The sequence below is a fragment of the Halichoeres trimaculatus genome, unplaced genomic scaffold (genome assembly GCF_033239565.1).
Source record: "Halichoeres trimaculatus isolate MK-OKI-2021-1 unplaced genomic scaffold, fHalTri1.1 fHalTri1_scaffold_5, whole genome shotgun sequence".
Classification (NCBI taxonomy): domain Eukaryota; kingdom Metazoa; phylum Chordata; class Actinopteri; order Labriformes; family Labridae; genus Halichoeres; species Halichoeres trimaculatus.
This window is the reverse complement of record NW_027437183.1, coordinates 9,083,959-9,103,166: the sequence shown is the minus strand read 5'-3', so window position 1 is coordinate 9,103,166 and position 19,208 is coordinate 9,083,959. Positions and strand designations below refer to the sequence as shown.

The window sequence follows — 19,208 nt, the reverse complement described above, 5'->3', positions numbered from 1 at the left end:
AAAAGGGAAAGATTTTGCGCTTTATCTCAAGGTAAAGTGTTTCAATCTGAATTTGGATCTTCCATTTTGCTAGGTGCCGCCCTGTTGGCTATGGCTGCCTTTTGCAGCAGCTCTTCATCATCTTTGTATTTGGAATGGATCATTTCTTTGTTTGGCTCATTTTTTGGTCATGGACACCAAACTTTTTGTGTCTTCAGTGATATTTTTACTACTTTTTCTCCTGTGTTTGTTTGGAGATCCTTCATGTAACCATGGCTGCATTGTTTACATGTGAACTCAGTTGTTAGCAGCTTGTAGCATGTCAATGCTAACTGGTGTAAGGCCTGATGTCTTCCCACAAGGTGAGGAGAAGGAGGTGAGGATGACGTGATGGTTCTCAGGTGTGAGCTAAGAAGTGACGACATGGACCTGTCCTTCCATCCATCGTAATTGGGAACGTAAGATCTATCTCCAATAAGATGGACGAGCTAGCCATGCTAACCCAGGAACAGAGGGAATACCAGAGCAGAGTAGCATCATGCTATTCACAGACATGGCTAACAGAGCTAACATCAGACACCAACGCCACATTGGAAGAACTTTGCCTGGTGTGAGTAGACAGGATCCAGGAGACAGAGATGGAGCATGACTGAAGAAGCTCAGTCCTGGACCCTGTGGAGGTGGAGGCTGGCTGAACTGGACAGTGATGGACAAGCTGTCATCATCTATCTTGTTAAGGACCTTTTTGCACTTTCTAAACACTTTCTTACTTTAGTTTTCTTAATTGCTGTTGTGACTTCAATTTCGTTGTACTTGTTACAATGACAATAAAGTTCTATTCTATTCTAAAAAACAGTAATTCCTGTAATGAATTGGCAGTCCCATACTGTCATTGGTTGGTTTTCTTGGGTAAATACCTCTAGATTTTAGGATTGTTAAACAATGAAGCAATTTGATTTCATTTTCTCTGGCAATAAATAAATACATGTTTACCAAAAACAAAACCATTATTACAGAAAAAGGCACAATGCCAAATTAATTCAGACACGGCTGAGAATCAAAAACAACCCAATAAAACAATCAGACGCTCAAATGCTTCCAACAGTGAACAACAAAAATGTAATTTCTGAGAGCGGGTAATGAAAGCATTTCTGGCGTTTTTTTAGGACCAGACAGAGTTTGAGGTCTTTTGTGCTGCTGAGGCAATCAGACCCTGAAGTGCTCTCCAGAATTGTCTATGTGGTCATTTCAGACTAAAAGGCTTTGAGAAAGCTGGAAAAATCAGACCGTTGAAAAGGGTTAAGTAAGGTAAGGAGAGTGGGAGTGTGTCCTCAAATGACCGACCCACCACTGTGGACGTAACAAAGTGACCGGGCATGAGTTGAATCTTTTATGTGCAGCCTCCTTGACTTTGTTACAATCTATATCAGGGCTTTTCTGAGAAGCGGTGCTGGATGTATACGTGACATGAAAATCCATTTAAACCCAGAGTCAGGCCGCGTGTGGACATTCTTCACCTCAGATATCCTGAAACCTTTATCAATGGCCGGCAGTCTGCTGATAGGAGTTAACAAAAACAGATTAGAGCCTCGTGGATTAAACTGCTCAGGGCTGAGGAAAGGAAACAGATGGTTTCAGACTCATTCTGCTGACTTCAATGACAAATTCAAGACAACCTGCTGCCTACACTGAACGATGTTTCCTCTGAATCAATCCTGATACATCTGAACTCTCGATACTCTTTGTGTCAGGTGGACATGGAGTCTGAGGCATGAACAAACAAACTGTTTTTGAAAAGAAAATTTTAATTCATTGTTTCACAGGACAAAAAAACACTAAAATACAAAAGAGAAGAGTATGAAAGCAAAATGTTTTGAACGCTGAATGTGAATGTGCTACCAGGAGCTGAAGTCTCCAAAGGTGGTCTTGCCTTTGGACTTCTTTGCAACCACTCCGCTGGTGGACGGCCCGCTTTCATCTTCAGCAGCCGAACGTTTTCTGAGGAAGAATAAAAAAACGTCACAACCAGCTGCTTTTCCACAAATGTTTGTGTATGTGCGTCTTGTTTCTTTGTCGGTTTTGGTCCCTTTAAAATATTCTTTCTTGTGCTGCTTTGATGCTCGGCTTCTTTCTTCCTATAAATTATGTTTGTCTTTTATACAACAACACATTTGCCTTTCAGGTTTCTTTTTTCAGACTGGAAGTGAAACTAGACGTCTGGCCCAGTCATCAAAATGTTTGTTTATGTCTTTGTGGTCTGAAGAGACCAGAGATGTATTTGCGTAAAACAGAAGTTATTTCAAACAGGATGTACAAAGAGGAAAATGTTTACCAAACAAAGATTAACAGACTCTTCAGCGCTGCTGCTGCTTTTTTTTCAGTTTTATCTGCAGATATTCAACCTGATTCATTCTGCTGGTTTAGAAAATGTGGTGACAGAAACACCACGGTGTAAGAACAGCTTGTTGTTTTACATGTTCGATAACAAGAATTAGGTCAGATTTTGATAAAGAAAAAAATACTGTCACATGCTGAGGGACAAATCTGCTATTTAAGAGGTATCACTTTGTCCACATGGTTCCTGCCCAGCCACAAGTGGGTCACATGTCTCTGTTTTCTTACCGGTGCCAGTCTCCAGCCCGGATAAACGGAGAGGGCTGTGTCAGGAAGGGCTTTGGATGTAAAACTGTGCTAAATCAACATCCAGAATGTGAATCAGACACAAGTGATCTGCTGTAGTGACACCGAAAAAGGGAAAAGCCGAAAGATGAAGGCAAAGACTTTGTCAACAGAGGGCGCCATAATCAACAAAAACAACAACAGTTTATCAAAGGACCTTTAAAATAATTAAAATTGTCTTTAAAAAAAAAGGGTTTAACAAGGGTGTTGACCTAGACCAGGGATTCCCAAAGTGTGGTGCGCGAGCTGCCGCCTGGGGTGTGCTATGGAAGTATAATGGCAGTTGAGCATCATTATTTATTGATATTGTATCGATAAATAACAACATGAATAATTGAATAATTAATTTAAACACTTTTTAATTAGGGCTAACAGGTTAAATATTTAAATGTTGGATTTTTGTGACATAGTAATGACTGCTAGTCATAGCTCAGCGAACGTACTTAACTTTCAATTATTATTATTATTATTATCGTTATTATAATGTTACTTACAGTTATTATAATGTCAGAGATCATTAGGCCCATTATTGTACATTCTGTTCTGGGTTAACAGTAGCCTTGATAATATACTTAAATTACAACTTAAATTAAATGCAACCATGGCTGCATTATTTCCATGTGAACTCAGCTGTTAGCAGCCTGTAGCATGTCAATGCTAACTGGTGTAAGGCCTGATGTCTTCCCACAAGGTGAGGAGAAGGAGGTGAGGACGATGGGCTGATTCTCAGGTGTAGGTAGGAGCTAAGAAGTGACGACATGGACCTGTCCTTCCATCCATTGTTATTGGGAACGTAAGATCTATCTCCAATAAGATGGACGAGCTAGCCGTGCTAACCCAGCAACAGAGGGAATACCAGAGCAGAGTATCATCATGCTATTCACAGACATGGCTAACGGAGCCAACATCAGACACCAACGCCACATTGAAAGAGCTTCACCTGCTGTGAGCAGACAGGATACAGGAGACAGAGATGGAGCATGACTGAAGAAGCTCAGTCCTGGACCCTGTGGAGGTGGTGGCTGGCTGAACTGGACAATGATGGACAAGCTGTTATCATCTATTTTCTTGTGGACCTTTTTGCACTTTATTACTTTTGTTTTCTTGATTGCTGCTGTTACTTCAATTTTGTTGTACTTGTTACAATAACAATGAAGTTCTATTCTATTCTATTCTATTCTATTCTATTCTAAACTTGACACCATGTATGTGGCTTTAAAGACTGCACCTTTTCTTTTTATATGTTTCGGGCACTGGGGGTACGTCAGCTAAGTGGGGAGGTAAAAGGTGGTGCACGGCCTGAAAAGTTGGAGAACCACTGACCTCAACATTTCACTACACACTTCATATAGAAACAGAGGGAATAGTCCCTGTTGCAGTGGTTGCTGTTTCGACACCCAGTTCCGGCAATTCTCTCCTAGTCATCAGGACTGACTCTCTGTGCCTCAAATTTCATGTCTCTCCTAAACTGTCCTATCCAATAAAGGTGAAAACATGTCATAAAATATAACTTAGGGCACGGTCACACTGGCCATACAAACTGTGCTATACTCAAGCACAACTGCCGCCCCCCTGTGCCTTGAACCAGGCACACGCATTGCCTGCTTACATCATCATGAAGCGTCTGGTTTAGATCAGTACGGTTTGGTACAGGTTGGCTGATTGGATGCCAACAGCTGCATCAGTAACATAATAGTGTGACGCCACAGCAGTGTGACACAGTGTACTCCACTAATAAATCCAACAAAGAAGAAAAACACGAGACAGTAAACAAAGAGCAACAATGGAAGACATGCAGCAATTCATCTTCCATGTGATTGGCATGTGGTTCTTTGATACAAAGCATAATCAAGTTTTGTTTCAGAGAAGACCATGTGCCATCAGGAGAAATACAGCTGCTTTCACACTGTAAGTGATGATTCCTTCGACCAATTAATGGTCTGCAGTGTTGTAGCTCCACCCTCTGAGATTGGATTGGTTTGGTCTGGCACCCCTACAGAAGGGTGCCAAAAAGTGGGATGGCTCAGCTCCGTTATTTGGGAATTAGTCAGTGGAAAAGCTGTAATGTGTGCCATGCCGAGACAAGCCAAACTGAAAGCGTACCGTGCTGAAGCACACCAAAGCAGAATAGTATACTGTGGCCAAACAAACTGGACTTTAGGGTCAAAGCATGCTTGGGCACAGTACGGACGGCCAGTGTGACCACGCCCCTATAAATACAGCTTATCAGGACAATATAAACGGGAATTTTGGTTATATTCACTCAAGTAAGTAAAGAAAAAAAATGAATTATTTCCTAGCTTTTCTCACCAACACTTGATTCTGATTGGTCCACACCCCACAAAATGGTAACAATGATGGCAGTTTCACTGTCGGGTTGACACAGACCTATAAACCAGGCTTTAGATACGACACTACCTCTTCACGCTGGAGTCCTGCTCACCCTTTCCAGATTCTTCTAACTAACATAACCACCTCCTCACTATGCATTATCCTGTTACATAAAATGTGAAATAAAATGAAAACCACATTGCTTCACTTTTTAATGTTGGACAAAGCTTTTAAAGAGCTGCCATAACATCATCTGTGATGTTATCTTCCTCTGCTTCATTTCAATCAGACAGAACTTCATGAAGAGAAAAAGTAAAGCACTTATTTCACATAATTTGAGTTGCAAATTGTTTCTTTTTTTCCAAGCAGACAAATCCAAAAAGCTCTTTATCAAAATCTGCAGACAGAACCCACGTCACTCTCAAATTTAACTATCTGAGGAAGTGGACAGACTGTTACTTGGGAACATTAGCGGTGACACGCTCTGCATAAATCTAAATGTATGACTGTGATGGCACGACCGAAGCAGCAGAAAAAAAAAGCAAAGTGGAGCAACTGAAGTGAAAATGCTGTTCACAGTGCTCTTTATCTCATATTACCTTCCCTCACCAGAGTAAACTTTTTCAGCCCAGTTTATCTACCTTCATTTTGGATAATGATGATTATTCACCATTCTGCCAGCTAAAACACTGTGTGAAGTGTTCTTTCTGAGTGAGACACATGGACTATTTCAGCTACGATAAACACAAATAAATAAATAAATAAGTTTTATAAAAAATTTATGCAGCCAGCAGAAATTTATAGGATTCTCTGAGAGTCTAACGTTTCGTCTCTTTATCATATTTCCCTTCATAAACTTCCTTTAATGACAAACAAGCACATAAACTTCATATTTAAATGAAGTATGCTGTTATATCAGAAAACACAACAAGACAAACCTGGACTGAGAGAAAAGATGTTCAGGGTAATAAACAGGAATTATCCCCACGAGGGGAAAAAGGTAATCTTTTGCATAATTGGCAATTCTGCACTTTATGTTTCCACGCATCCCATGCTGCTTTGCAACAATCATGCTTTATCATCCATTCATTACTATCTCACTCCTCAAGCTGCTTATTTCAGGAAGTCAGTGAAAGTTTAATGTGTCTGTGGAAGTCAGGTTATCAAACAGCTGAATCAATGTTCTTCAACTTGTTTTTTGATGCATATGCAGCTTTTAGGTACGTCAAAGTGATGTCAGCGTGTGAGTCACCGTGAGTGTAGTTGTAGAATAGTAAATAAGTATGTGTTTTAATATGCATGTGAGTGTGTGTGTGTTTCCTTACACTGTAGCAGGGTTGATGTATTTCCCCACACCAGCTTTGAAAGTCTTCGGCGCCTCCTCCTCTTTTGCTTTCTTCAGGGCGTCATTGGTCTGCTGCCTCTCCTCCTCCTGCTTCTGCAGCTCCTTCTCCCTCTCTGCTGCGATCTGGTTTTAAAACAATCATGTAAATCCCACAAAAACACCAGATCAGAGGACACAGAGACTACCCTGACACACCAAGACTCCTTGCTCTGTTATTTTTGAAACACAGGTGAGAAAACAAACTTCAGGTCGACAAAAAGCCTTTAATTCTGAAATTCACTCGTCAATTAACGTGGTAAAAAGCTTTCTTGTGAAACAGTTTGGCCCGTGAGAACAATCCTTTTCTGTCGAGTTTGCTCTCATCTCTGTTTAATAGTTTGGATCTAAAATCAAACAGAGGCTATAAAACTTTAATTCCAGGCTAAAAAGTGCAGTAAAAGTTAATAAAGCCTCATAAAACTAAGAAAAAGGTTTGAGGGAGGCTGGATACAGCTTGTTTCCAGCTGTTAAACTCAAGAAAATTAAAAATACTTGAAATTTTGTTAAATTGAAGAGGGAGTGGGACTAATTTTGTAAAAACATATTTGAAAGATTGAACCTTTAATGAAAAATAGGATTATCAAGTCTCAAAATATGTCTGGAAGAGATTTTTGGGGAATTATGTTATCACAAAGTTATTTTCAGTGTGAAAAGTTGAACTCTTTCTGTTTCATCACAAATAAAGAAGTTTGAAAAGTACCCATGACTGCAAAGAGCAGTTTTTCAACATAATAACGACAATACAACCCTCAAATGGAAAACTTACAGTTAATTTTCCTTGCTCTTTTAGTTAAAGAGCATTGGTGCAAAAAAACAAAACAGCATGAAAATTTAAGGGGTTAGTTTTTACTCTCTGAAATTCAAAGCTCTGTACAGTATGTCGACAAAATTTGCACAAGTATCCAAGACTGAAAGAGCTTCTTTTTTCAATTTATGTCTAAATAGTAGAGCTGTCAGGGAATTAAAAAATTAATCTAATTAATTACAGGATTTGTAATTAATTAATCTAATTAATCACATTGTAATCTCATATCTGCTTAAGGTCCCCAAATAAAGAATTTGAATTCTAGGACATTACAAAATTGTAGTGCATGACTAATTAAATGAATGAACTAAGAAGAGAAGATTTGTAAATCCACATTTTTTTCAGCTGGTTAATATTAAAATGTCTGTTTTTGCTGCCATTGATGTCTACAGAGGCGGGGTCTGGCGGAGGTTGTCAATCAAACTTGTGCTCGTAAACTCCTTTGGGTGAGAGCGGTGCGCTCTTTAGACGTGAAATCAGCATGGATATGAGGAAAAGATGTGAGATGTCGCTGTAGTTCAGGGAGAAAGAGCGGTGCGATCGTGAGAAAAGACGACAGAGATCATTGAGATGATCAAAGGATGGAGCGCCCAAGATGAACATAATCAAAAAAGTACGTTTTGTCTGTTTTTTGGATCAAAACAAAGAGAGACAAAAAAGAAGAGAGTCCACTCTTCTTGGGTAGTTTCAGTGTTTACATAGTCATAGATAAACAATATTATTTGGGTCTTGAAAGATCGTTCAAGATGCGCTAAAAATGGCTGACAGTCAATGTGTTAATTGCAATGTTTTATAACGCATTAATTAGCGGTTACCGGTTCATGTAAAATCAAACGGTACCATGTTTGGGTACCTAAATGCATCCTTGTGACTTTGAGGAAGTGGAAGAGTAGGTGATTTTCCATGCTGGACAGAACACAGCATTTCAAGGTTATATACTGAAGAATAAATATGTTCAACTGAAAACATTTTATACTTCATTATTAAATAAATTGATATTTTATACCACATAAACACAAAAAAGTACCAAAAATTGGTACCGTTGAGTACCGGTACCGATTACCAGGTATTGGGCATCGGTACTGTATCGTTTCAAATGTGAAAGGTACCGATCCCTAGGTGTGATTAACGCGTTTAAGTGACAGCCCTACTAAAAAGGTTTTATTACAGTTAATGTGTATAACAAAAAAGACAGAGGGATACAAACCTGAGCATCAGCCTCTTCATACGGGTCCACAAACACGGTCGTACTGATGATCTTTATCTCCGACTGAGAAAGAGTTAAAACGGAAATGTTATAAACCACAAACACTTTCACTCCCTGGAGCTATCATACACATAGTCCCGCCATCATATAACATGAGCGGACTCAGATAACACTTCAAGCTCCCGCATCTCTGCTGTTGGGCCCTCTCTGGCATTTCTAAGTCATCTCTCCCCGGCCCCTGCTTCATTTCTCGTCTCAGCGCCTGACCTTTATATGATCCATGTAAGGGTCACTACGGCTGAGTCCTGCCCTCTTCAGACAATATTAATGTTAGTCATCGAGGAACTTGAAATGATTTTGCAGTTGAACCTTGTAATTTGCTCTGGACAGGAGTGTCAGATAAATGTCAAGATGGTGAGAAGCACATGGAGGGATATTTCCCTGTTTTCAAAGAGTACACTCACTCTGTTTGAAGACAGTCTTTGTTCAAATATCAAAGGTGGATTCATAAATCAAAACTCAATGGCCCTTTCTTTTTATTAATACAATTAACACTTCTGAGAATTAAAACTGAGCAGATGAGGTCAGTCAATGGCACATCCCTAGTGACTGAACTGAACTAGCAAAAACTGAATGTCACTAAAAGGGAAATCAAACGCACTCATAAAACACTCACAGGAAACATTAATCTGCTGAGTCTGAGATGCTTCATTTTAGCTACCGTCTCTTTAAGAGCCTCCAAGTATTCACTAGTTAAAATGTGTTACTTTGTTTAAAATCCATAGTTTGTCCTTTTAAAGAGATTCACCAACTTGTGATGTCACAGTTTGAGCAAATCTTGCTCCGATCTTGCTGAATTCTTGTGTGAATTTTGAAAAAACCTTTACCCATGAGACAATAATACATATTTTTATTCTGTTTCATCATTTTTCCTTCCATCCCTACCTTCGGTTTGTCTGTTTTCGGATCACTCTCCACATTCTCCATAGCTGTGAGCGTCTCAAATCCACCAACAATCCTGCCAAAGAAAAAACACAAAACATCTTCAATAAATCACCACGACAAGTCCTCTGAACATGTTTGTCTGAGCAGGAGAGACCTGGAATCCCCGACCAACTCCCAGATCACTTTCATCTTCATCAGGAAAGAAAAAAACAAGGAAAAACATCCAGAAACAACAAGAAACTGTCGAAGAATGTTAAACAGATTCATCCCTAAAGCAGCTATTTTTACCACTTGATAAGAAGAGTCTGTAGAGGTTATTTGAGGTGGAGAGAAAGTATAAGCAGTATAAATGTGAAGGTTAATAGTTATGCTCAATAAGGTATAATATGCACATGGCTATTTTGTTTTAAACATCATGGCCTCACCTTTTCTCTCCCACCAATGTTTTTGTTCGTACGTTACCATCAGCATTTCCAATTTAACACTTCCTCTTAAACCAAAGGGTGACGTCACAAAAGCTTCACTAACTTCATTTATTGGGACCCAGGAAACGTAGCACACTGGCTACAAGGAAAGGAAAGATAAAAATGTTTGGAAGTGACTGGACTGAACAGGAAGGAGTGGAGGAGTAACATCTAAATTAGCTGACACCCGGAGACACCGGCTCTCCTTTAAGGGATTTGTGCAGCACTCATTATTCCCCTCAGTCCACAGCGAACATGAGTTGCTGCTAACAGAAAGTTTTAGGTCTTTATTAAGAACATAAAACACATCAGAGAGGGGCTACATACAATGTAAGGTCTGTCAAACACTGAAGGCTAAAGGCCAGTGTGTTATTGCCTGCCCTGCTGCAGAGCACTGTAAGGAGCCGCTCTCACTTTGCTCTTTAAACTGAAAGTCTTTATCCAGCTGCTCCTGTGGGGGCCTCCTGGTTTCATGTGTGGAGTGAAAAACAACACATACAGCCAAAAGCTGGTAGGAGGTTCCTCTCAGGCTACATGTGCTCTGCTGCCACATGTTCACATGAACAGAGGGGCTCCTACACGCCATGACTCAATCACCTCATGAAAACATACAAAACCATTCAGCTCACCATGAGGGCAAAACTGCTGCAGCCAAAAATAATTTTAAACAATAAATATAGATGGAGGACAAGGATCCAGTCTGAATGATGTCCATTGGGATGAAGTGCAAGAAAGGAAACTTAATCAGATGCAAGAAAATAATTCAGCTACAAAAGGATAAAGATAGAAAGCAATCAAGCTGCAAATATCTGGACCAGGAGTGAGAAAAAAAAACATTTTAAAGATATCCACATTTTTCTTGTGAAAATGAGCAAGGGTCAGCAACTCTTGAGACATATTAACAATTAAATTAACATATGAATACTTTATTTGATATCTTTTTTTGGTTTTACCTCTGCTAAGGAGCTTATGTTTTTGGGAGAGTTTGTCTGTCAGTTTGTTTGTTTTTGAATAGGGATGGGTACCTTTCACATTTGAAATGGCACGGTACTGAGGCCCGGTACCTGGCAATCGGTATCGGTACTTAATGGTACCAATTTTATGTACTTTTTTGTGTTAATGTGGTAGAAAACAGCAATTTGTTTAACGATATAATACAACATTTTTTCAATTTGACATATTTATTTTTTAATAAATAACCTTGCAATGCTGTGTTAACGTCCAGCATGGAAAATCGCCTACTCTTCCACTCCCTCTCAGTCACAAGGATGCATTTAGGTATCTAAACATAGTACCTTTCGATTTCACATAAAATCAAAAGATACCTAAACATGGTATCTTTTGATTTTACGTGAATCGGTACCCAGTACTTTTGACAGAATTCGGTCAGTACCTCTAAAAGTACCCAATTCGGTACCCATCCCTGTCTGTGAACAACATAACTCAAAAATTAACAGACAGATCATGATGAAAGTGTTTGAAATGGGATAAGTAAAAAGTGTTTAAATTTTGGAGGTGATCCCGATGTAAAAGAACGATCCAGATCCTGGCAATATTCTGGATACTAAGATCTGGAATATGAAATATGAACTTGGTCATCATAATTTTCAACACTGTCAGGTAACAAATTATCGTACAAAACTGCAACTAACACCAAATTGTAGCCGACTATGTGGTGAAAGGGAGTATAACATTAAAGTAGGACTAAAGTGTTGCATGACAATCACAATATGCTTGGCGAAGGTCTGCGCTCTCTGAGTGCTTTTCTAGTTTTTTTTTTGGTATTTTAGCAAAAATCAGTCACTAAGAGTGTTTCAACATCCTTATTCCATCATCTCAGACTGATGAAATCAAACCTCACCTGTCCCTCAGGTGTCTCTTGACACCAGATGATCAGTAGTCAGTTTTCTGCAGAGTTACATGCTTCGTTAACATCAGCAAACTCTGCTTCTGTCTAAGGAAAATTATCTCCATTAGGGGCGATATGGGGAAAGTAGGTCAGGGTTTTTTATGGCAGGATCAGGGTCTGGCCTCAGTGAAGATTGTTTTTCATGAAGACTATTCTGACCTGCAAACAGTATTTTTAGCCCCAAGTATTTATTTTTCTGCATCATTTTATAACTTAAATATAGTCTTGTGTGTTTTTTGAACTCTGGGTTTTTATAAAGCACATTTTTACATCATGATGGAAACACTCATTTCAGAGTTCTTGAAGGCTTAAAGAAATAAGGAGGTTGTGTCCTTTCTGATCCATCTTTGTTTCCCTCTGACTTCATCGAAGTATAATAAAAAAACAAACTCTGGGGTTAAACAACAATCAATCAGCCAGGTGTGAAGAGGACTGATGAATTTTTCTTGTCGTGATTGAGAACTGTGGTCTCAGAAATGTCAGCAGTTACTTGGTGTGAAAAGTTTTCAGCTGTTCATTCAATGCCATGGATTTAACTGTCTGTCAATATGAACCCCGTGAAGCGCTGGATGCTGAGGGGTTTAAAGCGCTGACTGTGAACTGCAACGTCTCAGTGAGTCAAGTCCGGACACAAACCTTAAAAACCAAATTTCTCATATTCCTTATTTTCTGTCAGTTCTCTTCTCTCAATCCTCTCAACACAACATCTCTAAAGGCGTTTGTTATGACTTTTAAATAATGTTCAGGGTTAATAATGGGTCAGACAGACAAGCACTGCTCTAATTAGAAGTACCAAAAACTGAAAACTGTTAACGCTCAGTCAGGAGGAAAAACTGGTAAACCACCAACAGGTGATGGGAAGCCAAGGCTCACTAATGTGCAGGAGGAGAGAAGGCTCAACAGAAGAGCTACTGGAGCTCAGACTGCTGAAAAAGTGAGTGTTGGTTCTGATAAAAAAGTGTCAGAACACACAGAGCATCACAGCTTGTTGTGTAAGAAACTGTCTAGCTGCTGAACAATCATCACAAAGACAAGCGCTGTCTGGTCTGTCCTCGAGAGGAGAAGAAAATACTGTTCATTGCATGAAGGTGGGATCAATAACTTCTGATGCATTCCAAAAAGTCTGGTAAACTAAACCGTCATTGGTTCCTGCACAAAGTGAAGCGGGTTTGTTGCCTGAGTCAAATGTTTTTGATGTAGAATGGATTTTTAGCAGGATTAGCATGCAGATATGTGTTGAAAAAGATAAATCATTGTCAGGTTATGGCGGGGTGTCATCATGACAGATTGTGTTGCGCCTGCTTTGACTTCACATTATGTATAGATCAGCTGGAGCGGCTGACATGGCCAGTCCCATTAAATGTGCAAAGAGTGCAGTCTGGAAAGGATAAAAAGCTGGACGTGAGGTGAAAGCAGAAGCTCTTAAAGCGTGGTGACCATGTGAAGAATCAGTCAGTTGAAAGCAGCGGGAATATTTTTAGACAACAGGCAGGACTTTCTCCAAAAAAGAAACCAATTTAGATCATGCTCAGCTCAGCAGAGAGAGAAAGAAACGAAGGAACCTTTCCTTTGGATTCAGCAGCTGCTAAATTTTTCACTGCTGTCAGCCAGGAGTCAGACTGGAAGTCACAACACTGTTTGTACTGTCTGGACCTCCAAAGGAAGGAAATATGATGTCGAGAATAAAGCCAGAGGGTGAGAGAGAGAGACAGAGGGGAAGAGAAAGAAGACGGAGAGGAAAGGACGGCTCAGACACAACTGTTTGCATGAATGGCACTAATTATTGAGGGAGTGAGTGTCATGACTGTCACCTTTCAAAGCCTGCAGCCTCAGCTGTTATTTTACACCAAACACTGTCATTAATCCACAGAAAACACAGACACACAGACACACACACCAAGCGGCAACCTCTGGTCTTAGGATATGAGACAATGTGAAAGTGCTAAAATCTGCTGTTTCTGGAGTGTCCGCTTGAGGCTGGCTCTGGAAGTACAGGAACTCACATACACACCAAGCCAAAAAAAGGTGTTTTTACAGCAGAAACTAACCTATTTACAGCCTGGTACAAAAAAGTCTCCTGTCAATTTCTCTATGAGCACACACTGTACTTTTCTTCTAACTCGGCAGTTCAGAGGATATTAAGATCGCCAGCTCCCCAAATCAGAGGCACAGCTCAGCTCACATGATTGACAGGCTCCCAATAGCTGACCTTGAAGCCCCCATCACTTTCAATATGGAGCACGATAGCCAATCTGCTTCAAAAGACTGTTTCAGACTGGTGATGTTGGGGAGACTATGTCCATTAATTATACAGTCTGTGACACACGCACACAGAATTTTTAGACATAAAATCATGAAGAAAAAAATAGAAAAAAAATAATTATGAGAACACTTACCTTCCAAATACTGTGTGCTTTCTGTCGAGGTAGGTGCATGAGCGAAATGTGATGAAGCTGAGAGGAAACGGGAGAAATACAATATTAGATTTGTCCTAAACATTCACAATATTTCAGGTTATCAAAATGATGTGTTAACGTCTCATAAAAACATAATTCATGCATAGATAAAACTACATACCCAGATGTTAAACTGTTAAGATTTCCTACGAGTTTTCATTTATTAAAACAGTACAACAGATTAGTGTTACATTATAAGCTTAATGATGCCAAATCTGAAAATGACAAATATTTGATAAAACACCACAAAGGTTTGATTACAGATTTTTGCTTAAAAAATGATGTTTTTTTAAAAGAAATGGTCAGAAACAACACTTTTCTTATGAAATGATTTATAGAATGTACTCATTTATATATTGAGAGAAAAAATATATTCAAATGTATATAAGTAAGACATAAAATTGCATTATAGCTGTTTTTCCTGTCCAACATTTTTTGATGATATGAAAAAAAAAAGCCAAATTCAGCAAAAAACACAAATTAAATCTCTGTTGACTGATTTTGTTGCACAGAGTTCATGTTTTTAAACTCAATTCTTACAATTGGGACTTGTTGGTGTTTGGACCAGAGTTGGCCATGCTGAGAATCCCCCGACCGGTGTGGGACAGGTTAGGTCGAAACTCATCCCTGAAAGGCTTTCCCCAGAATGACTCCCCTCCTGGAAACAGAGAGAAAGAGCAAATACACAAAGAAACAGTCAAAGAGTGAACACACACATGGGGTTATATATCATGTGATTATTAGTGCAGGTGTCACTTTTAAACATCTTCAAAACCGTGGAGTCGTTTTGTCACCGTCATGTTTCCTCCAGCTACGACAGCTGAAAATGAAGACTGTGAAAAATGTCCCCGTACAGTCAGCTCACATTAAAGTGCGATGTACAACATGTACAGAGAGTTTAATGAGAGGGCAGGCTGAGTTTAGGATACTTATTTATGAGGGAGACCTCTTTAAAGAGTCAGGACAATGAAAAGAGTTATGAAGGCAACAAAGACACAATCATAAAAAAGCAATCGGCAAAAAATAGCAAAAAGCAACACAGACATCAGCATGACAGGTTAGGGTAGTAAAACGTACGTAAATCAATGTTATATGAGAGGCAGTGTGTCAGGAGTCAGTTTACCAAACTATTCCACAGAAACTGATAGATCTGAGGTTTCCTTTATTTCTTTTTTCTTTTTCTTCTCTTCGGGTCAACAAACAAATTTTAACATCTTCTCTGACGAAAGGGAAATATTCTTTATCATCTTGAGTTCCATATGAGGGGATTATCAGTCTACGTCATCATAAAGACGCGCGCGCATCTCGACCGCAGAAGCAGCATTTAGCTCCATTCATTCAGACCAGTTAGCGTTTTTTAAACACTAAATTCAACCTGTTAGAAGCATCAAAATGTACGGTTTTTCCGTGGACAGCTGTCAAAAACAATACTACACAATAGAGGATACTTCTGTCAAGTTTCGACCGTTACAGCGCAACCGGTGTTACGGCGTTAATAGCGACCATGCTAACTGTTGACTTTCAGCCGACGGCAGCCATGATTAACGGCCGAGAGTCACCAGTTAACAGGGTCTCAGTTTACACTGATACACCAGCAACGTCTGCGTGTGTGTAATTAAATGTGTATTCTTTATCCAACCTTAGTTAACAAGATTTGACTGCAAAAAAGCAGTAATAACTGCTGATACTCAAAATACAGATTTGACTTCGCCTATTTAATGAAAAAGTTGGTTTGGGGCTTAGGCTCTGACCAAACATGGACTCAATATGGACAGTAAATAATGAGTGAACCTATAAATTATGATTAACAGCAACAGATTTTACGACCAAAGTAAAATTAGGGAATATTATGAAACAATATTTACATCCTAGTATGTCACAGTCTGATGAGTGTCCACAAATAATGCAGTCATGAGCATCTAGTGAGAGTTGTGTTTTCTCTCTGGGTACACGCTAGGTTTCTCTGCTAAAAACGTCTGTCCACCTAATATCTGTCCACTTGCTGATCTCTTTTGTCCACTCACTGCTATTTCACAAACCTGGGAGCATTTTGCCATCTGTCAAAGTGATGACATTAAGTTAAGAAATGTGTTTATTGGTGGTTAACTCCTCCACATTGGTTGACAAACCATTATTCTCCGAAGTGCCACCCAAGTTGCGCGTGCATCCACCGTTGTTGATAAACAAATAATCCTTCTATATCTTATTTTTTACATTTTATTGTTAGCTAGCTGATATTAATCGTCTACTTAATTTCCTACAAGAAAAAAAACCCACTTTGTTGAGGACAGGAAAGGGGTTGATACGATCTCAAATACTATCAGAACTTTTTACATTTTTACATCTGTTAGATTTGTTCTTTTACTTCTGGCTTTGTCTCTTTTTTCTCTTCTCTTTTTTGTTCCACAGACAATCGACAAATGTCTGGCCAGGGTATTTAAAACATATTTTTAGAACCAACTTCATGTTTCTGGTTTTTCTATATTAAAGTTAACTATGTCAGCACTTTCCAGAGGAAGAAGTTGCTGACACTTCACAGAGTTAATACGTCATATTTTACACCATCTGGGAATTACTGTAAGTAAACAAAACTGATTACACTTCAGGGAGCAAAGCTGATAAGATCTGGTTCATACAGGGTTTAATTTTCTGCTCCGCTATGCACGGCCATCCAAAAACAAGTAAATCTGGTAAAATAAATAAAGTCTGCAAGGGAGCGACACAAATTAATAGATCTATCAGAACATTTATTTAAATTACTGCACCATTACAGAGTCAGAAATAAGGAGCTGTGTGTTTTCTAAGGGCTCTAAGCCCTGTTCGCCCTTGAACATGGAGCCTTCAGCTGTGAATCATTATTCAGAGCGACTTCATCATTAAGACACATCATGAGGAGAATACAGGAACACGCGCAGCAGGAGCTTATTGGCGTCCTCCAGGGGGAGAGGATCTATGGCCCTGAGGTGTGTCAGCTGGTGCATGTGCATAGGTACAGTATGTACTGTGTGAGTGTGTTTATGCTGGAGTTTCAATGCATACTGCTAACTGATGAACCATTCAGAGGCTCTCTGCAGCCGTCAACTTCCCCTGCTGACATTTCTGCATAATTTATCTTCTCAGTGACATTTTACCTCAGTGTGACTCGATCATACATGACAGGAGAGAGTCAGAGGAGGATAAAACCAAATACATATTAACCCCAAGCAGAAGGTTAAGCTATAAATTTAACTACACTGCTTCTACTTTGAATCTGAAAGCACAGTCTTAAACTTTGTCCTACTGAACAAGTTTAACAGCAGAGAGAGCAGGGATATGAAAACATCCTCCACTGGCTGACAACTGTGAAGTATCTCTGCTGAGGAAAGCATCATTTGTGCATTTCAAAACACAGGGTTATCTGCTTCTGGTTTCTTACTTTCTTACTTTCTGGGTTTTCAATCACAAGTCAATGTATAAAACATGACTCTCTTCAAAGTACTTCTGAAGGTTTTAGATCAATGAGGCTCATCTGAACTTGGGGAAAGTGTTAACGCTACACTGAGCAGGCTGCAGGATGTCTCTCTCTTTCAAATATATATGTTTAGAGGGGATAGAGGAGAGGGATAGCTTTAAGTGTGAGGGCAATCTCTCAGGGATTTTCTCTGACACTGGAACATCAAAATCCAAAAGAAAGTGTCACATCGTGGCTCCACATCTTACTTTGCCTTTCTCCTATCACATGCAAAACTGGAAGCAAGTGAGCACAGACTGTGCAGAACATCAATGTTTGAAGCTTCCTGAGATAAATGTGATAAATGTCACTTCTTTCAAATGTTTCTACAGCATTGTTTCTGTCTGTGGGACTCTTAAAGAGTGGTCTTGTCTGTCTGGGTCAGGTGGTGATTGCAGGAGGATGATTGTAAATTGTAATGTTGCGTTACATAATCAACAAAGACCCAACATCAAGACAAGATAAGGAGTCTTATTTCATCTCAATCCATCTTGAATTTGTAGCATTTGGAGAGTTGAATTATTTGACTGACAACAGGCACTTGAGCTTCCCCATGTTATTTGTATGCTGTTTAATGGCAAAAGTTAGACTTTTAAACTTTTAATTACCCCACAACCACTGTTTAGCAATTATATCACATTACAACCAGGAGGAGGAGGAAAAATTAAAAATAACACCTTATTATAATGCAATAATGAGATAATATCTTTTTAATAAAGAAATGATTATTTGAATGTTTAAAAAAATCTTATTATCACATATTAGATATATAAAAATCACGCCTCGTCCTTAAAGTGATACTCCTGGATGGAACAAGTTGGGTCCTATCACAAGGTTTAGGGCAGAAATTACCCCTACAGCAGCGTTTTTGTGCAGCAGAAGCCCAGAGCGCATGAACCAAACACCCCCTCCCTGCTCCTCTGCTGATTTCCTCTGCACTCAGACGGGACCATATTTAACTTGACCAAAAACACAAATAAACGGACTCCCACCAAAAAAATCTGATATCGGTCTGCATTCACGCTTTATTTAGAGAATTTTTAGCGCGTTACTTTCACACAAAAACACCGCTAAATAAGGCTCTAGTTCTCATTGTGTCTCTTCATCCTGGCAGACTCCCTGAGTTTAGTTATATCTTGCACGCCGCGTGTGCGGACTGATACACTAAGCGGCAAGCGCCTCATAGCCAGCTGTGGCTTTGGAGCGGAGGTAGCGCGCTTTAACGCCACGTAGAGACGTAGACATGCAGTAAATCAATCCGGTCCCGCTCGACAAAGTTGAAGTTAAGAAGTAGCATTTTTAAATAACATGTAACCAGAAATACTGGTGCTAATTATCTCATTTTGAAGTGTGGATTACCATCAGGCATTTATCTAGAAGGGAAACTTTCAAGATCACAGAGAAACTCATCACAGCAACTTATGTATTTTACCGTTTTATTCACTTTTCTATTATTGTTCTATCTATACTCATTATTTGTTTTATCATGTTAACTAGTTTACTTTATAACTTAAGTAAGTTTAACAATAGTAAACTATTCTAACATTTGACTTCTATAG

At 39.3% G+C, this 19,208-nt stretch overlaps 1 protein-coding gene across 1 annotated transcript in view; it reads right to left on the bottom strand.

Annotated features, from left to right (window-relative positions):
• Nucleotides 1-1,797: 1,797 nt before the first annotated feature.
• The window catches only part of ppil2 (peptidylprolyl isomerase (cyclophilin)-like 2), a 46,930-nt gene continuing 29,519 nt past the window's right edge, over nt 1,798-19,208 (bottom strand). The window contains exons 15-20 of the mRNA XM_074671118.1: nt 14,700-14,817; nt 14,100-14,156; nt 9,331-9,403; nt 8,386-8,448; nt 6,315-6,457; nt 1,798-1,977 (exon numbers count right to left, since the gene is read on the bottom strand). Of these exons, the coding sequence (XP_074527219.1) occupies nt 1,875-1,977; nt 6,315-6,457; nt 8,386-8,448; nt 9,331-9,403; nt 14,100-14,156; nt 14,700-14,817 (557 nt within the window). The 3' untranslated portion in view covers nt 1,798-1,874. The remainder of the gene's footprint in view (nt 1,978-6,314; nt 6,458-8,385; nt 8,449-9,330; nt 9,404-14,099; nt 14,157-14,699; nt 14,818-19,208) is intronic.